General features: G+C 46.5%; 4 protein-coding genes across 4 annotated transcripts; 1 reads left to right on the top strand and 3 right to left on the bottom strand.

Annotated features, from left to right (window-relative positions):
• Positions 1-3,474: 3,474 nt before the first annotated feature.
• LOC120903668 (PHD finger protein 7-like) lies at positions 3,475-5,199 on the bottom strand. The gene is made up of 2 exons (XM_040313229.1): positions 4,390-5,199; positions 3,475-4,315 (listed from the first exon to the last, which is right to left on the bottom strand). The coding sequence occupies exons 1-2, from the start codon at positions 4,579-4,581 to the stop codon at positions 3,575-3,577; spliced, it is 933 nt and encodes a 310-aa protein (XP_040169163.1). The 5' UTR covers positions 4,582-5,199; the 3' UTR covers positions 3,475-3,574.
• Positions 5,200-5,297: 98 nt separating this feature from the next.
• On the bottom strand, positions 5,298-7,156 carry LOC120903666. Its single transcript, XM_040313228.1, has 2 exons — positions 6,982-7,156; positions 5,298-6,916 (listed from the first exon to the last, which is right to left on the bottom strand). The coding sequence occupies exons 1-2, from the start codon at positions 7,027-7,029 to the stop codon at positions 5,492-5,494; spliced, it is 1,473 nt and encodes a 490-aa protein (XP_040169162.1). The 5' UTR covers positions 7,030-7,156; the 3' UTR covers positions 5,298-5,491.
• Positions 7,157-9,599: 2,443 nt separating this feature from the next.
• Positions 9,600-11,747, bottom strand: LOC120904236. Its single transcript, XM_040314078.1, has 2 exons — positions 11,313-11,747; positions 9,600-11,240 (listed from the first exon to the last, which is right to left on the bottom strand). Exons 1-2 carry the CDS (start codon positions 11,358-11,360, stop codon positions 9,828-9,830), a joined length of 1,461 nt encoding a protein of 486 aa, XP_040170012.1. The 5' UTR covers positions 11,361-11,747; the 3' UTR covers positions 9,600-9,827.
• Positions 11,748-12,089: 342 nt separating this feature from the next.
• On the top strand, positions 12,090-16,720 carry LOC120900103 (eukaryotic translation initiation factor 4 gamma). Its single transcript, XM_040306692.1, has 4 exons — positions 12,090-12,556; positions 12,680-15,213; positions 15,275-15,588; positions 16,330-16,720. Exons 1-4 carry the CDS (start codon positions 12,476-12,478, stop codon positions 16,515-16,517), a joined length of 3,117 nt encoding a protein of 1,038 aa, XP_040162626.1. The 5' UTR covers positions 12,090-12,475; the 3' UTR covers positions 16,518-16,720.
• The last annotated feature ends 1,092 nt before the right edge of the window (positions 16,721-17,812 follow it).

The following is a 17,812-nucleotide window of genomic DNA, read 5'->3' as shown; positions in this document are numbered from 1 at the left end:
GCGATGATTGGGATAACTGGGTCAAATTCTATGAGTTTAATTACAACACCACAGCACATACAGATACTGGCTATACGCCATTTGAACTATTATTTGGGAGAAAAGCAAATCTCCCACAAGACATGGTGACAGGCAAAATAGAACCTGTGTATAATCACGAACTTTATTACAATGAATTAAAGTACAAACTACAGAACTCAAACGAAGTAGCGCGAAAGAAATTAATTGAGCAAAAAGAAAAAAGACACATCGCTCCAAACTGCAGCATCAACCCGCTAATAATTGAACCAGGAGATGAGGTGTACTTAAAGAACGAAAACAGGAGAAAACTAGATCCTTTATATTTAGGTCCATATATTGTTTCTAAAATACAAAACCCAAATTGTACAATCGTGAGCAAATACAGCAAAAAGGAAAGTACTGTACATAAAAATAGGTTAGTCAAACGATGAAAATCTATGCTATACGATTTTCATTTCTAAAGGGGGGAGGTGTGGCGCATACACATAGGCGTAATGAATATAATTATAGTAAGCTATATAGCAGAAATTATAGTAAGCTATCTTTATAAGAATAGTTGTGATTGGTAGAAGCGTGTTAGTATAGGTTAGAATAGGATAGCTAATACGAAAAGATAAGGATAGAATAGGTAGCATAGGAAATTAGGCATAAGACGGAATTAAGGATACATAGGAAGTAAATGAATTAAGCTAGGATTAGATAGGGAAATTTTAGTATAAATAGCGGGATAGGATTTAGGATAGGCAGAAAAAAGTTAGACTTCATAAGGGGAAACTCTGTCCAATTATAGAGAAAATTATAGAGAGTATAAATAAAAGTTACAGTGCCAACAAAACACCCCTTTTTCAATTGTACACTGAAGTGATATACCACACTTCAAATGATTCGTGTCAAAATTTGACGTCTGTATGTCAATTAGTTTGTGAGACAGAGCGTCTTTTGTCAAGCAACTTTTGTTATTGTGAAAAAAAATGGAAAAAAGGAGAGGTGGTTACCGACGAAAACATCAAAAAAATCCACAAAATGATTTTGAATGACCGTAAAATGAAGTTGATCGAGATAGCAGAGGCCTTAAGGCCGGGCTACATTGATCGTACTCGCAAGCGTAATTTCGATTTTCACTAGCGCACCTGGCGGCGGCTGACCGAAGCATTTTGCCAAACAATTTGGAGCCGCTCCAGAAAATATGTTATTTTTCCATGTTTTTTACCTTAACTGGACTGAAAAAGCTTTGTAATTGATAGATGAATATGTTGTGCAAGTATTTCAGCCGTTTTCGCATCGAAAAACGGTGAAAAAACAACTTAAATTTGAGATCCGGCACGACCATTCCCTTGATGACCAAAGAAAGCTTCCACCAGCCGCCGCCAGGTGCGCTAGTGAAAATCGAAATTACACTCAGGAGTACGGTCAATGTAGCCCGGCCTTTAAAGATATCAAAGGAACGCGTTGGTCATATCATTCATCAATATTTGGATATGCGGAAGCTCTGTGCAAAATGGGTACCGCGCGAGCTCACATTTGACCAAAACACCAACGTGTTGATGATTCTGAGCGGTGTTTGCAGCTGTTAACTCGTAAAGGCCGGGCTACATTGATCGTACTCCTTAGTGTAATTTTTGTGAACGCAAACGCCATCTAGCGGCGGCGGGTTGAAGCTAGATGCTGGCATAATTTATCTGTCAAAAAACGTTTTGGGTCGAGGAGGCTATAATTTTACCCAATGATGGATAGAGATTGGAAGATGGGGAAAAATGTTGCCCAGCGCTTTGTATGAATGACGATTTATCCACCAACAACAATTAACGGCCTATTTTGTTGCAATTTAGGGACGTTTATAAACATTTCATACGGCATACAAGTAGCCTGCTCGAAACTTGATGAGACACCAAGTATGAATAATTTTGACACATAAATTATACCGACATCTAGCTTGCGCTGGTCGTCGCCAGATGCGCTAGTGAAAATAAAAATTACACTTGCGAGTACGACCAATGTAGCCCGGCCTTAATACACCCGAGTTTTTGCGTCGATATGTGACAATGGGTGAAACATGGCTCCATCACTACACTCCTGAGTCCAATCGACAGTCGGCTCAGTGGACAGCGACCGGTGAACCGGCTCCGAAGCGTGGAAAGACTCAAAAGTCCGCTGGCAAAGTAATGGCCTCTGTTTTTTGGGATGCGCATGGAATAATTTTTATCGATTATCTTGAGAAGGGAAAAACCATCAACAGTGACTATTATATGGCGTTATTGGAGCGTTTGAAGGTCGAAATCGCGGCAAAACGGCCCCATATGAAGAAGAAAAAAGTGTTGTTCCACCAAGACAACGCACCGTGCCACAAGTCATTGGGAACGATGGCAAAAATTGATGAATTGGGCTTCGAATTGCTTCCCCACCCAACGTATTCTCCAGATCTGGCCCCCAGCGACTTTTTCTTGTTCTCAGACCTCAAAAGAATGCTCGCAGGGAAAAAATTTGGCTGCAATGAAGAGGTGGTCGCCGAAACTAAGGCCTATTTTGAGGCAAAACCGAAGGAGTACTACCAAAATGGTATCAAAAAATTGGAAGGTCGTTATAATCGTTGTATCGCTCTTGAAGGGAACTATGTTGAATAATAAAAACGAATTTTGACAAAAAAAAAGTGTTTTTCTTTGTTAGACCGGGGACTTATCAGCCAACCTGTTACTAGTTACGCCCGAGACGTGTATCGTCTGGGTCGGAGCCGTTCGGAGTCGTTTCGAGCCGCCCAGTGTCGTCCGAAGTCGTCCGGAGTCGTTCGGAATCGTTCGGAATCGTTTGGAATCGTAGTCGTTCAGAGCCATCCGGAGTCGGCCGGAGTCGTTAGGAGTCGGTGTCGGGTGGAGTCCAACAAAATCGGAGTCATTCGGAGTCGTCTAGAGTCGATCGGCGCCAACCGGAAGCGGAGTCTGTTAGAGTCAACTGGAGCCGTCTGATGTAATGTGCTTCTGATCAGGCATTTCATTTCGTTGTGGTTTTTTGTCTTTCACTTTGCACGTACACTTTGTATACTTCTAGTCTGTAAGGCCAGTAGTTCGATGACCGACTCCGGCTTACTCCGGACGACTCCCGCCGAATCCTAAAGACTCCGGATAATACTGGGCGGAGCAATGACCTTCCTGAGTAGTTTCCGCAATTATTGGAGTTGGATCGGAGTTGACTCCTGATTTTTGTCAACTTTATCCATTACTATTCCATACCCATCCGGACTGATCTGGACTGAACCGATGGATACCGGAGTCGGACCGATACGACTCCGGAAAAAATGGTATATACCCATCACTAGTATTGCCTCGAAGAAATCCCTTTTTAGTCAGTCGTTCCTATCTAGATGAAGCAATTTTTCCATTTTATGAGTAGTAGAACAACCGTATCGTGATATACTTGAAAATTGGGCCCATCGGACGGTTTTCGCTTGCTACATCAAAGTACAGCTTTCCATACAAGGTTTATTTTACGGTAGACTTAAAAATCATTTAAAAAAAAACGAAATCTACAATGATTGATTCCCCAGTATCCGTTACCTTAATTAAACTAGCCGCACGAACGATTCATCCCTGCACCCACTGCAAAGATAGTCGTCCGCTTCCGACACCCCGCAGCACTGCCGGTGCATCAGCTGGCCACCGCAAACTTTGCACCCAACCAGCTGGTTCGCCGCATTCCGCCCGTGCCCGACCTTGCAGTCAACGGCCGTACACTTGCGCTTGTGCAGATCCTTAAACGCACCCGGCTCACGCTCCCAGGCCGACTCGCGCTGCGGTATGAAGATGCCGACCTCGGCCGCATGCACCCGGAATGCTTTGTTCCAGCACAGTGGACACTTGAAGTTGTACCCGGACGTGTAGGCAAACCGCTGCACACACTCGCGGTGCAGCAGCCCGGGCGGACACTCGCTGTCGCAGTGCGTCCGCACGATGGAAAGCGGATTGTAGTCCGGCTCCGTTACCTGGGGCAGATCCTCGAAGCAAATCGAGCAGCGGCGGCCCTTCGTCGTCACCGGCACGCGACACCCTTCCGGGAGGTGTTGGTCGCAGTAGGAGCGAAACTCACCGTCAAACTGTGTCACGCAGGAGTTGCTGTAGCCGCAGATGTAGTGATACCGGCGGCCACACCCGGCCTGGGCGCACTCGACCGGGGCCGACGGATGCCGGCAGTAGTAGCATTGCTTTTCGCGATACTCCGCATAGCTGCTCAGCACGTCCGATATTTTAAACCCGGCGATGCCGGCCGGTGTTGAACCATTCTGGGGAATGTTGGTGCCGGAGAGCTAGTACAAACAAGGAGGGAAGAGGTTTAGAGTACGAACATGCTACGCTGAATGTGTGACCCTTTTTTTCTTACCAAACAAAAGTAGTGAGCTCGTATCTTTCGCTGCGTTTTGTACACCTTCTCGACAAACTCGCCGTAGCGTAAGGGGTTGTTTTCGTTCAGCAAACAGATGTCACATTTCTCAACCGTTGCTTGCTTTAGCACGCGCAGCTTAAACAGCGGATCGGAGCAATAGCTCACGTTAAATCGAGTTGTTTCGTTCATATGGCACCGAGAAGAGTACTTTTGTTCCCCAAAGCAACAACCCAAACAGGGCCGCAGGTTGATGAGAAATGGCGGGCTCGCAGCAAACGTAAACAAAAACAAAGCTTGCCATGCAGTTCGACCCAAGCAACAAATTTCGACTGTACGTCGCTGCGACTTCGGCACTTTGATGATCGGACCACTAGAGAAATTGAGCTAAAATTCAGCGATATCAGTTACTGGGTAGAAACAGGGGATGTATCGGTTCCAGGACTGGAGGAAGGTTCATGATTCGTTCCAGGTTCGATATAGGTTCTGGGACAGTTTCAGATACGGAATTAAATCAGCAGCCGTATTTCCATCCGCACGGATTCTTCAACAGTTCCAGTACCGATATTGGATTCAGTATCAGAACACCAAAAGTGGTATGAGCTCGTGTTGGATTCAGATACCATTTTGGGTCCAGTATCAGTTTCGGGAACGGTATGGGATAGTGATCACACATGAAGGCTGATTTTGAATTAAAATAAATGAACAAATAAAATGAAATGATCGGTACCAGCATCGGCGTAGGTTCTGTATCAGTACCAGGATCAGTATGAGTCCAAAAACAGTACCAGCACCGGCATGGCTTCGGTAACCTATTCCATTTCGTAACGCAGAAACCATGTCAAATTAATTAATCCTAAAGATGTTATTCCGATGACTGTTGATGCTTCTTTCTTGATGATAGCCGCTTTGCTGTTCAGATTGAAGATTCTGTATTTCTATAGTGCAATATCTCCGCGCTATGGCTTGCCTTCATATTAATTTTTAATTATACTTAAAAAAAAATCTAGACCTCAACCTCCTTCTAGATTCACGCACTCTACACTAAACCGTGTTTGTCTCTCGATTTAAGCTGCACTGATCTTGTAATTGCCCTGGGCTACTAAAAGATGCCTACAAAATCGTACTTAAAGCGATACTTATTTTCACTCATTTCGATGCGTTTTACGTTCGGAACTAGTTTCGCCAACTCAGCCGTGTTATTGTACTGCTGCAAAATTTCCTTCTTATGGTAGATTACTAGTCGCTTTAGCTGGGGTAAGGGTGGCAGAAAGGTGTGTAGGTCAGGCAGCTTAAATACGTTCTCCAGTACGAGCATTTCCAGGGCAGGCATCTTGGGCAACTCAGCCAGAAGGATATTCGCCAAATCCTGCACGTAAACTAAGTTGAGCCAAAGGAATCGTAGCTGTCGCCAATGTTCAGCGAAACCGTCGCAGACGAGTGATCTTGGTCTTCTTCGTACGTTCGGAGAGATCTTGCACCATTTGACCGATGGAATGCACGCTAGCGATTGGAAATCGAATATAGCCTCATTGTTATACAGCTTCTCCAACCTGGGAAGGTTAACGCTGGCGAACGACAGTGAATGGTCATGAGTTCCTAAGGCATACCAGACGCCTAAGTTACGCAGATGAGTAAGTTTAGAGAGGTGGCGCAATATGTCCGGGTCGTCCACTTTCAAGTACTTCAGCGCCAGTTCCTCCAACCGAGGGCACGAGTCGGCAATGACTTGCAGCATTTTGTCCGGTACATCAAACGCACCCAAGCGTAACGATTTTAGGTGCGGCATATGCTGAAGAAACTGCCTCAGGTATTCTGTCACGTCTAGTTTATCATCCGATGTTAAGCGGTCAATCACGAGCTCCTCGACCTGCTCCACACGCCACAGAGTTCCTTCCTGCTCGTTGTGCCGAAGATATATTTTGTCCGCGATGCTTTTCTTGTTCAGCTCCAGGCTGACGTCCAGCGAGCGCATATTGGGACAATCGATGAAGGCAGGCAAAAGACACCTAACCTTCAACTTATGAAGCGAGGGGTTTGTAAGTTTCGTAAACTGACAGAAATATTTACCTCCTATAAAAATTGTTCCGTCGGGTCGCTTGTGGCAAAACGTAGCGCTTAGTTCCTGCAGCCAGCTCATCTTTCCGATGGCATCCGATACTTCCGTGACCATCTGTTCCGAATCCAGTGCCAAATTTAGATCTAGCACGACCAATTGCTGCAGCCAGTGCGGTGCGAAAATCGTGCTAAATACACCATTTGTATGCTTGGGACCAAACCGACCATACATCAGACTCAGATGTACATGGCGGTAGACGCGTTGCGTGCGCTGTAACATCTTAGTTGCCCGTTGCAATCTTTTGGTGGGTGGTTCTGTACTGTCCGGATTTTTGCGATCTTTTGTATCGATGCACAGCTTGAAGCGAGAAGTGCAGTATTTGGCGAAAATATGTTCCCAGCGGTGGCAGGTGAGTGAGGCCGATTTTAATGTTTCCAGATCGAGAAAGTCGAAAATGATGTGCATAATCTACAACGCAAAACGGATGAGTAGTTTGTGGTTTGCTTCAACAATCTGAACACACGCTTTCTTACCTCGGGTGGAAGGCTGTCGATAGGGCATTCGGACGAGGATGACTCCATTGTACGTTATTCTTCAAGCACGGATAAAAGCCGGCACGGGTCGTATTATATAGGGAACGGACAGTTTCGGACAGTTAACGTTGAACCAATATTTCCTTGCGGTCGATTCGCGCCGAATGGTATTGTTTACCTGAATTCATCTAGCTGTCAAAAATGCCAAGATTCCCAAAGCTGCATTGATGAATGTTCATTCCCAAACGTCCAAACCGGGGTTAATGGGCAAAACTATACAGTCTGTTCCCGAGTTGCGCGGCTGTCGCAGTTCATTTGTCAAATCAGTACAATTTACTGCATGAGCTGTCAAATTCTAAAGATTTTTTTTATTTCTAACAGTTTAAAAACCAGAAATCCCAACCACCGCAAATCTACTTAACGACTCCTAAATGAGGTTCAGATTGCAAACCAGGTCTAAACGACTCAAGCTCTCAACCAAAGTCTATATAATACAGAGGTCTATATAGCTCGATTTTGGTCCACCATTTTGAAAGCTTATTTTTGACAGTTAGATGAAAAAGCGTTCACAAACGATTCCAAACAACCATACACTTTTTAGGGCTAATTGTGCATTTTGTGCTCAAAACTTAGTTTAACTATACATTTATTTCTCATGAACGTGGCATGGAGTAGTTTTTTCAGTAATTCATCACTTAAAAATGACCACAATCAGAAATCTGGCCTCTTAGCTTTGACCCTCTTGAGCTGCACAAGATTTCGTCCTAATTTCGGGCACTGATCTTGTTGTAATTGATAATTTCACTATAATTCTATCTTTTCTTGATATTCGTCAACTTTTTAAAGTACAATATTACAAACAAACGATGTAAAAATGGCCGAAAATGCTTTCAGACCACTGCATGCACAACAACTAAAACCTCAATGTATGCTACGATGAAACTATTGAAGCTTTTTCATCCAGCTGTCAAAACTTTCCCACGCTTTTTGATCAAATGTTCTGGACGACTCGACCTCTGTATTATATAGACTTTGCTCTCAACCTTAAAGGAATCTTAAAATATCCCCTGTAACAGACGGTAAACAACTGGAGCATTTGAAATATTTCATAAATCCGATGGCTCCATCTGTTGGTGGGATGACCAACCCAGTGGAGCCTCCCTCGCTTTGATAGCTTTGACGTTTCCACTGTACTGTTGTATAAGCCAAAGGCCACGGGAGTGACAAAATGCTGACAATTTTTTCAAAATGTGAGCTTTTGTCACTTTTTTGAGCTTTTGTCAAAATTTTGTGACCTGGAGCAGCCAGGAAAAAAAGTTGACAAAAGTTGACAAAATTTGACGTTCGTGAAAAAGCGTAAACAAACAGCTATTTGGCGCAGTTGTGACCCATTGTTATGATAATAATGCTAAAATGCATGATTCTAATTGATTTATGTACCTAGTTAGTGCTTCTTAAACAAAATATCGATGATATTCAGATGTTGGAGCTTTTTGTCGCTCTTGTGTATGTTTTTGGTGCGGCCACGAGAAAAGCTCTTTTTTGCAGTTGACAAGCAATTTTGACAAAGTTGAAAAATTTTTCAACATTTTTTCAGCCCCGTGGCCACGCGCTATATGGTTTTATATTTATGGCAATGAGATTGTTTGATTACTAAAGACTGCAATTTCAGCCACCACCCAAGTGCCACAAATCCACTAAACGACCACTAAACGGATTCTAAACGACTCAAGCTCTCTACCTAAACGGAATGTAGAAAGACTTCGTTTAGCAGACGGTAAACGACTCATGCATTCTAAAAATAGCAAAAAAGCTGGTGGCGCTATCTGTTGGTGGGATACCCAAACCAATAGAGCTTCATCGCTTGGAGGAGAGCTTTCTCATTTTCTTTGTACTGTACTGTTGTATGGTTTCGCATTGAAGTTATGCATCGCTAGAACTAGAACGGCAATACGATTGTTTAAATACTAAACTCCAAAGGAAACCACCAGCACTGAAGCAAGTGAGATTTGAGTAATGGTCATTGGTGTTGATACCCACGTATCTGACCACACGACCATTCTTAAAGATTTTTGCTCAGAAAGTTAGAAGGCTATATAGGTCATTATAAGATGAAACTTGTCGAAACACATTGCAAGAAAAGGATAGCAATATAATGATGAGTTAAAATACGCCATCTATTGAGCAAACCAATGAAGCTGTGGAGCTTTCATTTTTTTTTTCTATGGATATTCAATTTTCCAGTCGTTTAAGCTTAATCTGTGGCACTTGGGCAGTACTGGAACAAGCAATAATTGAGTACTGATCGATGGTGTTTGTACCCGTTTAGCTTGACTGACCACACGGCCATTAATATTGATTTTTGCTTGGGAAATTAGAAGCCAATTAGGGCTATGATTAGAGAGGCACTCATGCTAGGGAAAAGAAATAGAATAACATGTTGCGATAGAGTATCTACGCAGTAGTAACTATCAAAATGCTAAATTGAATACTTCTGTAAGTTGCCGTTCAAAAATTTAGGAAATATGTGTTAGGAGTACATTTATCTTGAAGATATATGCAATAGGGCAAAATTTGCAAAATTTTCATTATGAAGAAACAATTCCCCAAGTATAGACTACATCTTCATGAGAATTCAGTTTATTTCCATATATCGACAGATCGCTATCGCTATATCCGTATGGATTATCGACAGTCCGTGTATCGCTTAAGTTAATCTCCTTTTCAATATTTTTTTTTTCATGTTTAGTTATTAAGCCAGATTCACGAAATCTTCAAGCAATACTCTACCGTGTTTATCTCTCCATTTATGCAGCACTGATCTTGTCACTGATTGCCCTGAGCTACTAAAAGTTGCCTACAAAATCTTCCTCATGGCGATACTTATTTTCAATCATTTCGATGCGTTTTACGTTCGGAACTAGTTTCGCCAGCTCAGCCGTGTTATTGTACTGCTGCAAAATGTACTTCGTATGGTAGATTACTAGTCGCTTTAGTTGGGGTAAGGGTGGCAGAAAGGTGTGTAGGTCAGGCAGCTTAAATACGTCCTCCAGTACGAGCATTTCCAGGGCAGGCATTTTTGGCAATTCAGCCAGAAAGATACTCACAAAATCCTGCACGTAAACAAAGTTGAGCCAAAGGAATCGTAGCTGTCGCCAATGTTCAGCGAAACCGTCGCAGACAAGTGACCTTGATAGTCCTAGGGACGGTGAGATCTTGCACCATTTGATCGATGGAATGCATGCTAACGATTGGTAGTCGATTGACTTTGAAATAATAAAAATTTTCTCCAAACTAGGCAGGTTAACACTGGCGAACGACAATGGGCATGTATCGTTTCCTAAGAGATGCCTGACTCCAATGTTACGCAGATGAGTAAGTTTAGAGATGTGGCGCAACATGTGCGGGTCATCCACTTCCAAGCTAGTCAGCACCAGTTCCTCCAACTGGGTACACGTTTCGCAAATAAGCTGCAACTTTTTTTCCGGAACCCTAATCGTGTCCAAATGTAACGTTTTTAGGCGCGGCATCTGCTGAAGAAACTGCCTCAGGAATTCGATCGGGTCCATGCTATCCATCGCTATTAAGTGCATAATTACGAGCTTTTCAACCTGCTCCACACGCCAGTACCGTTCTTCCCGCTCGTTGTGCCGAAAGTATATTTGGTTCGCGATGCTCTTCTCGAACAGACATAAGGGTAACTCCAGCGAGCGCATATTGGGACAATCGATTACGGTGGGCAAAAGACCCCTGATCGCCAACTTATGAAGCGAGGGGTTTGTAAGTTTGTAATATGAATTACAACCGTCACGTCCTATAGAAAAGAGCTGCTTGCAGAAAATGATAGCTCTTAGCTCCTGCAGACGGTTCATCTTTGCGATGGCATCCGATACATCCTTGACCATATGTTCCGAATACAGTGTCAAATTTAGATCTAGCACGACCAATTGCTGCAGCCGGTGCGGTGCGAAAATAGTTCCAAGTACACCGTTTATATGCTTGGGACCAAACCGACCATACATCATACTCAGATGTACATTGCGGTAGACGCGTTGCGTGCGCTGTAACATCTTAGTTGCCCGTTGCAATCTTTTGGTGGGTGGTTCTGTACTGTCCAGATTTTTGCCATCTTCTGCATTAATGCACAGCGTTAAGCGTGAAGTGCAATAGTTAACGAAAATACGCTCCCAGCGCTGGCAGGTGAGTGAGGCCGATTTTAAAGATTCGAGATCAAGAAATTCGAAAATGCTGTGCATAATCTACAACACAAAGCGGATGAATTAGGTTGGACCGTGGCAACATGATCTAGCAACCAGAACAAGCTCACTTACCTCTGGTGGAAGCTTTTCAATGGGACATTCGGATGACGATTGCTCCATTGTACGTTTTCCTTCAAGCGTGGATTGTGTAACACTGCTTCTAGACGACCAACTTTTGTACCTCGACAAATTTTCTGCGAGCTCTTTGTTCTAAAACAACATCTCAGTTTTAAAACAAAATCAGAGGTAACCGTGATTATCGGAGGTTTGTGAAATTTTCACAGAATGGCAACGCTCGCGTTTCGCGACATTACGATCGAAGTAAGCCATACATTCGTGCTAAAACAAGGACGGTTTGACAGATAGAATGTGTCGCAAAAAATTGTCGCGGAAGATTTTTTGGGTCGTCTAGAAGCAGTGTTACGTTGTGTACTCTGTGCTTTGCAAGATAACTTTGAATATTCTTTTCTAGCGTTTAGTTTGCGCCAAATGGTACGGCACGCCTTTTGAAGTGCTTCTACGATTGTTTATCCTTACTTCATATAGCTGTCAAAGTGTTGACACGGATATGCCATACTCTTCATTACTTGAAATTGTTGAAAAGGCCTTATCTTTTACAGCAAACATTTTTATGCAACATTAGCACTTTTTTGCGGAATAATTATATTGACCTTATAGTTTTTTGCTTAAATTTACATTAAATCAAAAATCAATATTTCAAATAATAAAATCGTTTGCATCGAATAATGCAGCAATTCTCCTACCGCACCTGTATGTACCTTGCCAGCTGTCAGCAAAAGTTCCGTTGGTTCAAAATTTCCAAACGGCCTTTTGTGCAGCTGCTGTCATGGTGTTGGTGCCGAAACGGTTCATTCAAGTTTTTGAAGTTACGCCGTCGATTTGAGCGGGTTTATGTGCTGCTGTGTTTGGTGTGTGCTAGTGTCGTCGGTTTATTTGCGGTAAATTGGCTGCAGAATTGTAGAAATAGTGCTGCAAAACTCGATAGAAAAAAAAAAACGCGAGGAAATAAGCAACCGCAACTGTTGTGAGCCAAAGTGTGCACGGTTCGCGAAATGTATTGAAAGGGTGTTGTCTACACTTTCTATGGAGTAGCATCTTTTTGCCTGTGGTGTATTGTGTCCGTGTTTATTCATCTGTATAGTGGACTGAGCGAATTAGAAAAGCAGATTTGGAGCACAGTTTTAAAGGCAAACTGCTCTCCAATCTCCAGCAACATGGATGAGCTGTTGGAAATGTTCAACTCCTTCATCGGGGAGGCACTCGATTACGAACGGGCTATGGATGCTGAGTTCGTGGTAAGCAGCGGGCAGCAGGGAGACGCACAGAGTTGTAGCATGCGCTGCCGGGCTCGGCATAACCGGAAGCGGAAGGGTAACGATTTCTCACATTACCTGTTTGTTTTCCTTTTTTTGGAACAGGAGCTCGAGAAGAAGTTGAGCGAGTGCGTCTCGCTGGCAAAGGAGCGGGGCACACCGGTGCAGAACAAGAAGCGCCCCAAGCGGCAGGCATCCCTATCGGAAAAGGAAGAAGAAGCGAGCGGTAAGTCCGCCGGGGAGGAGGAAGAACAGTCAGAAGCAAGAACATCGACGAACGATCGTTCGACCACAGGCGGCACTGGAAAATCGTCCTCCGCCCGCATGCTCGATGTGAGTGGCGGCAAGGGTGCGGGTGAAAAGCAGGCACCGCAACCGATGGACACCACCACCAGCCAGGCGAACGAATCGTCCGTCCGGCCGTCACGAACGGCACGGCTGAAGGCGCAGGAAAAGCTGAAGGAACCGGCAATAGGCAGCAAGCTGCGCAACGATGGCGGCACGGCGGTGACGATCAAGCTGGAGCGCAACTCGTCCGTCGCTAACAGTACGCTGGTGCGGGGCGGAAAGGAGGCGCTGGTGGCGATGGAGAAAACCACGCTCGAGCGAACGTACGTCGAGATGGAGACGGAAAACGATGCGAACCGGGCGAACCGAATCATTAGCCCGGCAGCTGCCGCTGCCGAGAAGCGGACAAACGACGAAGGCTTCTCCAGCGCAAACGAAGCATCGCAGAAGGAACCGGCGAAGCAGGCCGGCAAAAGCGAGCGCGACATGTCACTGCTGGTCGTGCCCCCGGTCATACCAAAGGTGGAGATTGTGTCGGACGAGGAGATGCCACCGCCGAGCATTATGCCGCCACCGAAGCTTCCCGCACCGAAGGTACGCACGAAGAAAAAACCGCCCGTGGGTGAGAAGGGTGCCAAGGACATCAGCGACACGGCGTCCAGCTCGGCCGTGTCGTCGGCCGATTCCACCATGAACAGTACGGCCAGCAGTGTTAGGAGTAGCGTGAGCAACAGCAGCAGCACTACCGCCAAAAATCGGGTGGGACGTCCTACGCGGACGAAAACCAAACAGACGGGCAAACAGGTGGAAGAACCGTTGGCTGCGGAGGCGCCCTCCAAACCTACGACGCCACCCGCGGTGCTGATGGACGTGGGCGTACTGATCGAACCGATGCGCATCAAGGCGGAAAAGCTCTCGATCGTACAGCAGCAGCCAGCACCGGCCGACCGGACGTCCGATAAATCCAACTACGAGGATGCACAGGAGCAGCAGGAGCCAATGGAGGTGGAAACCACCACCAACACGGCGCAGCTGCAGAGCCAGATGCGGCCGCTAAAAATTGCGCTGCAGAAAATCCCGTCGCACGAGCTGCCCCAACAAGCGCACGTCGGCCCGTCCGATATGAATGGAACGTACACGACTGGTACTGCAGCAGGTCAGCCGATTCCATCCGACGGCACGTTCACTATGCCGCCGTCGATACATGACGGCACGTTTACGGTCAACTCGCCGATGGAAAATGCACGCGGTGCGCCGATTTGCAATGAAACGTTCAATATTCCCGCTGCCGGCGGCACACCACCGATGGCCGGATCGGAGCGCCATCCGGACGATACGTACGTGATCGAGAAGAGCGGTGGCTCGTCGGGTGGTGCCGGGCCGCAGCAGCAGCAGCATGTTCCGCTCGCAAACGCCAGCATCATGACCGAGGACGACTCGGTGGTGGAAAACTCGCCCATACAGCCTGCGCCGGAGCAGTTAAAATCAAAAACGACCACCCCCCGTACAAGGGTCGCTGCCGCTGCCGCTGACCCTCCCCCAGTGCCTGGACCGAAGCCACAAAGAGGTGCGGCTGCGCTGAAAAAGTCCGCCAGCGCGGTGGCCGACGCGAAGAAAAACAAGGAACTGTTCAACCCGTGCGTGATGAGCCCAATCAAGAGCCGCATCGAGGCGTTCGAGAAGTGTGCGACGGCAACGGGTGGGCCCGCTGCATCCAAGATCGGCACGCCGCAGGCCCAGATCGGGCGGCTCATGAAAACGGTGAGCACACCGACGCTCGGCACGACGGAACCGCACGGCATTACCCGGTCGGCACACGCGAAACCGTACACCTCCTCCTCCTCCTCCTCGTCCGTCTACACGCCAAACTGTGCCGCCCAGCCGCCCATGCCGAAAGCGGCCTCCGCGTCCAAGATTGGCCAGATGCAGAGCAGGGCGCTCCATCACGGTACAACGAGCGGCGGCGGCGGCGCACAAAGCCACTCGCGCGACTCGAGCTGGGACCGTGCCGGCGGTGGTGGCGGCAGCGGTGGAACGTTATCGGCCGCCTCTTCCACCTCCTCGCTGCTGGACGAGAAGAAGAAAAAGCGCGAGGAAAAGCAGCGGCTGGCGGCGGCCCAGCGGGAAGCGATGGAGCGCGAAAAGCGCGAACACGCCGAGCGGCTGGTGCGCGAGAAGGAGGAAAAGTACCGGAAGCTGGTGCAGGAGAAGCAGGAGAAGCTGCGCCTCGATGCGCAGAAGAAGGCCCGCAAGCTGGAGGAGTTCGAGAAGCGGCGCCAGGCGGAGGAGCAGAAAACGCTCGCCGACCAGAAGCGGGACGAGCTGGCCAAACAGCTGGCCGACCAGGAACGGTACGCAATGTTTTTTTTTCCTATTGGTTTTTTCAATTCTAATTGGTATCATTAATTTTAGAATCAATCGAGAGCTACTGGACACGCTGAAGCAAAATCAAACGAAGGATGCGCACGAAACAAAGCTGCACAAGCAGCTCTACCAGCAGAAGCTGCGCCAGCAGCAGCAGCAGCTTGAGAAGCAGCACCACCAGCAACAGCTGGCCGCGAAAAAGAAGCTGGCGGGTGGGGCGGCCGGCTCCTCCGCCGCCAGCAAGAAGCTGTTCACGTTCGAGATGATCGACACAGACGACTCGACCGACGAGGAGGTGTCGGAGGATACGAGCGCACCGCGCAAGAAGCAGCGACCGCCACTGCCAGAATGGTGCCAGAAGAGTAAGTACCCATTTCGAAAGCAACTCCCCGTCTCCCCTCCTTCCCCTCCCCTCTTTCCATTTCGTTTCTAGTGGTTGGAGCTCGGAATCGGACCTACACGATTCGGACTCCGTGTTCGGAATCAATTCCGGAGCTGATTTCGATGCTGGAGTCGATTTCGATGCTGGAGTCGATTCCGATTTCGGAGTCGGAAATGCCGAAACTGAGCCAATTTCGATTCCAGAGCCGATTTCGATTCTCGAGCCGATTTCGATTCCGGAACCGATTCCGATTCCCGAACCAATCCCGGAGACGTTTCCAATTTCGGAGACGAGTCCAGTTCCGGAACCGATTCCGATTTCGGAGCCGATTCCGATTTCGGAGCCGATTCCGGAACCGATTCCGGAACCGATTCCGGAGCCGATTCCAATTTCGGAGAAGAGTCCGATTCCGGAACCGATACCGGAGCGGATTCCGGAAACGATTCCGGAGCCGATTCCGGAACCAATTACGGAGCCGATTCCTGAACCAATGCCGGAGTCGATTTCAATTCCGGAGCCGATTCCTATTTCGGAGCCGATTCTAGAACCGATTCCGATTCTGGAAACTGATTCCGCACCTAATATCCGAAATCGATTCCGGAAGACTTCGGAGCTAGCCGGAATCGATTCCGACTAAAATTTCATTTTACCCATCACTACTCGTTTCGATAATGGTAAGACTACAATTCTCTTTTGTTGTGTGCGCGTGTTTTCATTGCAGCGGCCGACTTCCGCAAGCAGCTGCAACTGCAGGCCCAGCTACAGTCGAGCGTGATCGATCGACTGTTCTCCGTGCAGCCGATGACGCCCGATCTGCGCCTACTGTTCCCCTCGATCGATGCGCAAAAGCTGAAGCGTAACTCGAGCGCAATCTGGCGCACACCGCCGCGCCACTCGCAGCTGCCGTGAAACAGAGGCGGTGGACCCCCTCTCGCCCAGAATGATGGCACTAGGATGTAGGACGTGTGTACGTGTGTGTGTTTCTATTTGTAAACGACTGTCCCTGTTCTTCACACACCCCCTTCAAAACAACATCATGCTTATATGCCGGTTTGAGTTGCCGTATCGTCTCCGATTCGATTTTAATACACACTTTGAGTTGGGATTACGGATTTATTCCGCTTCTTTTTTCTTTCGCTCCGTTTATTTGTTTTGCTTACTGCACGGCTGAAACAAGTGGCGTGTTGTGTAGTATTTTGCGGTGTTATTGGTTAGCCCGTTTTGCACTTTTGTGTTGCGCAATGTTCCGTTCTGTGGAAAGCTAAGATCCGTTGTCATTTGTTAGGTTGAATTTCACACAACTCATCGATTGGTTTAAGCACCTGCTGCTTGTGTGCGTGTGAACCTCGGAATGCGTAATCTAAATGCGCTGTCCCCGTATTTTTAGGCGTGATATTTTTTATTACATTTGAGGAAGATACGTTTAAAAAGTAATTAATAAATTAAGAATGATTAAGCGAAAAAAATAGAAGACATAAATAGTCAAAAGGGAGAGGATATGCAATGTAAATATAATATCACACGGGTAGTGTTTTTTTCACAAGTAACCATCACTTTTCTTTTATTTCCTTTGCCTTCTCGCGCGCGTCTACAATGTTTTTTTTCCCCCATAATTAGTTAAAGCTTAACATTCGTGTGCCGGGGCTGAACGTGTTTCGGTATCAAAAAAAGCGCACCATCCTGGTTTCGTTGGCAGCCTCTGAAACTTAGTTAAAAACCTTCCCCTAGCACCTTCAATAAAGTGCCAGGGAAGTTGTGTAGTAGGCAAACAATTATCATACAACGTATACAAAATTTAACATTTCAGTGGTTTTAACAAACAGTGGTAAAGAGAGATAGAAAAATAGATCGTACAAAACATCGGGATTTTAGGGGTAGAGCTGTGCAGATTCTTAATTTCTTTTTGTTCCATTTCGGCCACTACTCTAAAGCAGCATTGTTAATTGACAGGGTTCTTCATGTTTGATAGCGAGTGAAACTGACCTTCGACACTACTAGCACACCTCTACTCTGCGTCTACTAACTACTGCTACCGCTACGCATACGGCTACAACTTCGGCCCAGCATGTTCTACTACATCTCTCTATGTGTGTTGTCACATCTCTATAACAAAATTGGAACTCTTCAAAACGTGTACAGAGGACACGCGCTGCACTACTCTTTTAGTTTGAAATCTATTTATAATGCCAATTTGCCAATGGTTT

The sequence above is a fragment of the Anopheles arabiensis genome, chromosome 3 (genome assembly GCF_016920715.1).
Source record: "Anopheles arabiensis isolate DONGOLA chromosome 3, AaraD3, whole genome shotgun sequence".
NCBI classification, from domain to species: domain Eukaryota; kingdom Metazoa; phylum Arthropoda; class Insecta; order Diptera; family Culicidae; genus Anopheles; species Anopheles arabiensis.
Note: the sequence above shows the minus strand (reverse complement) of the source record. Positions and strands in the feature narration are given on the sequence as shown.

Bases quoted from the DNA above. Each gene is read 5' to 3' on its own strand.
- LOC120904236 (XM_040314078.1), bottom strand. From the start codon at position 11,360: ATGGAGCAATCGTCATCCGAATGTCCCATTGAAAAGCTTCCACCAGAG. The intron at 11,241-11,312 runs GTAAGTGAGCTT...TTTGTGTTGTAG, and splicing joins TTGAAAAGCTTCCACCAGAG to ATTATGCACAGCATTTTCGA.
- LOC120900103 (XM_040306692.1), top strand. From the start codon at position 12,476: ATGGATGAGCTGTTGGAAATGTTCAACTCCTTCATCGGGGAGGCACTC. The intron at 12,557-12,679 runs GTAAGCAGCGGG...TTTTTGGAACAG, and splicing joins CTATGGATGCTGAGTTCGTG to GAGCTCGAGAAGAAGTTGAG. The intron at 15,589-16,329 runs GTAAGTACCCAT...TTTTCATTGCAG, and splicing joins GCCAGAATGGTGCCAGAAGA to CGGCCGACTTCCGCAAGCAG.
- LOC120903666 (XM_040313228.1), bottom strand. From the start codon at position 7,029: ATGGAGTCATCCTCGTCCGAATGCCCTATCGACAGCCTTCCACCCGAG. The intron at 6,917-6,981 runs GTAAGAAAGCGT...TTTGCGTTGTAG, and splicing joins TCGACAGCCTTCCACCCGAG to ATTATGCACATCATTTTCGA.
- LOC120903668 (XM_040313229.1), bottom strand. From the start codon at position 4,581: ATGAACGAAACAACTCGATTTAACGTGAGCTATTGCTCCGATCCGCTG. The intron at 4,316-4,389 runs GTAAGAAAAAAA...TGTTTGTACTAG, and splicing joins GAGCTCACTACTTTTGTTTG to CTCTCCGGCACCAACATTCC.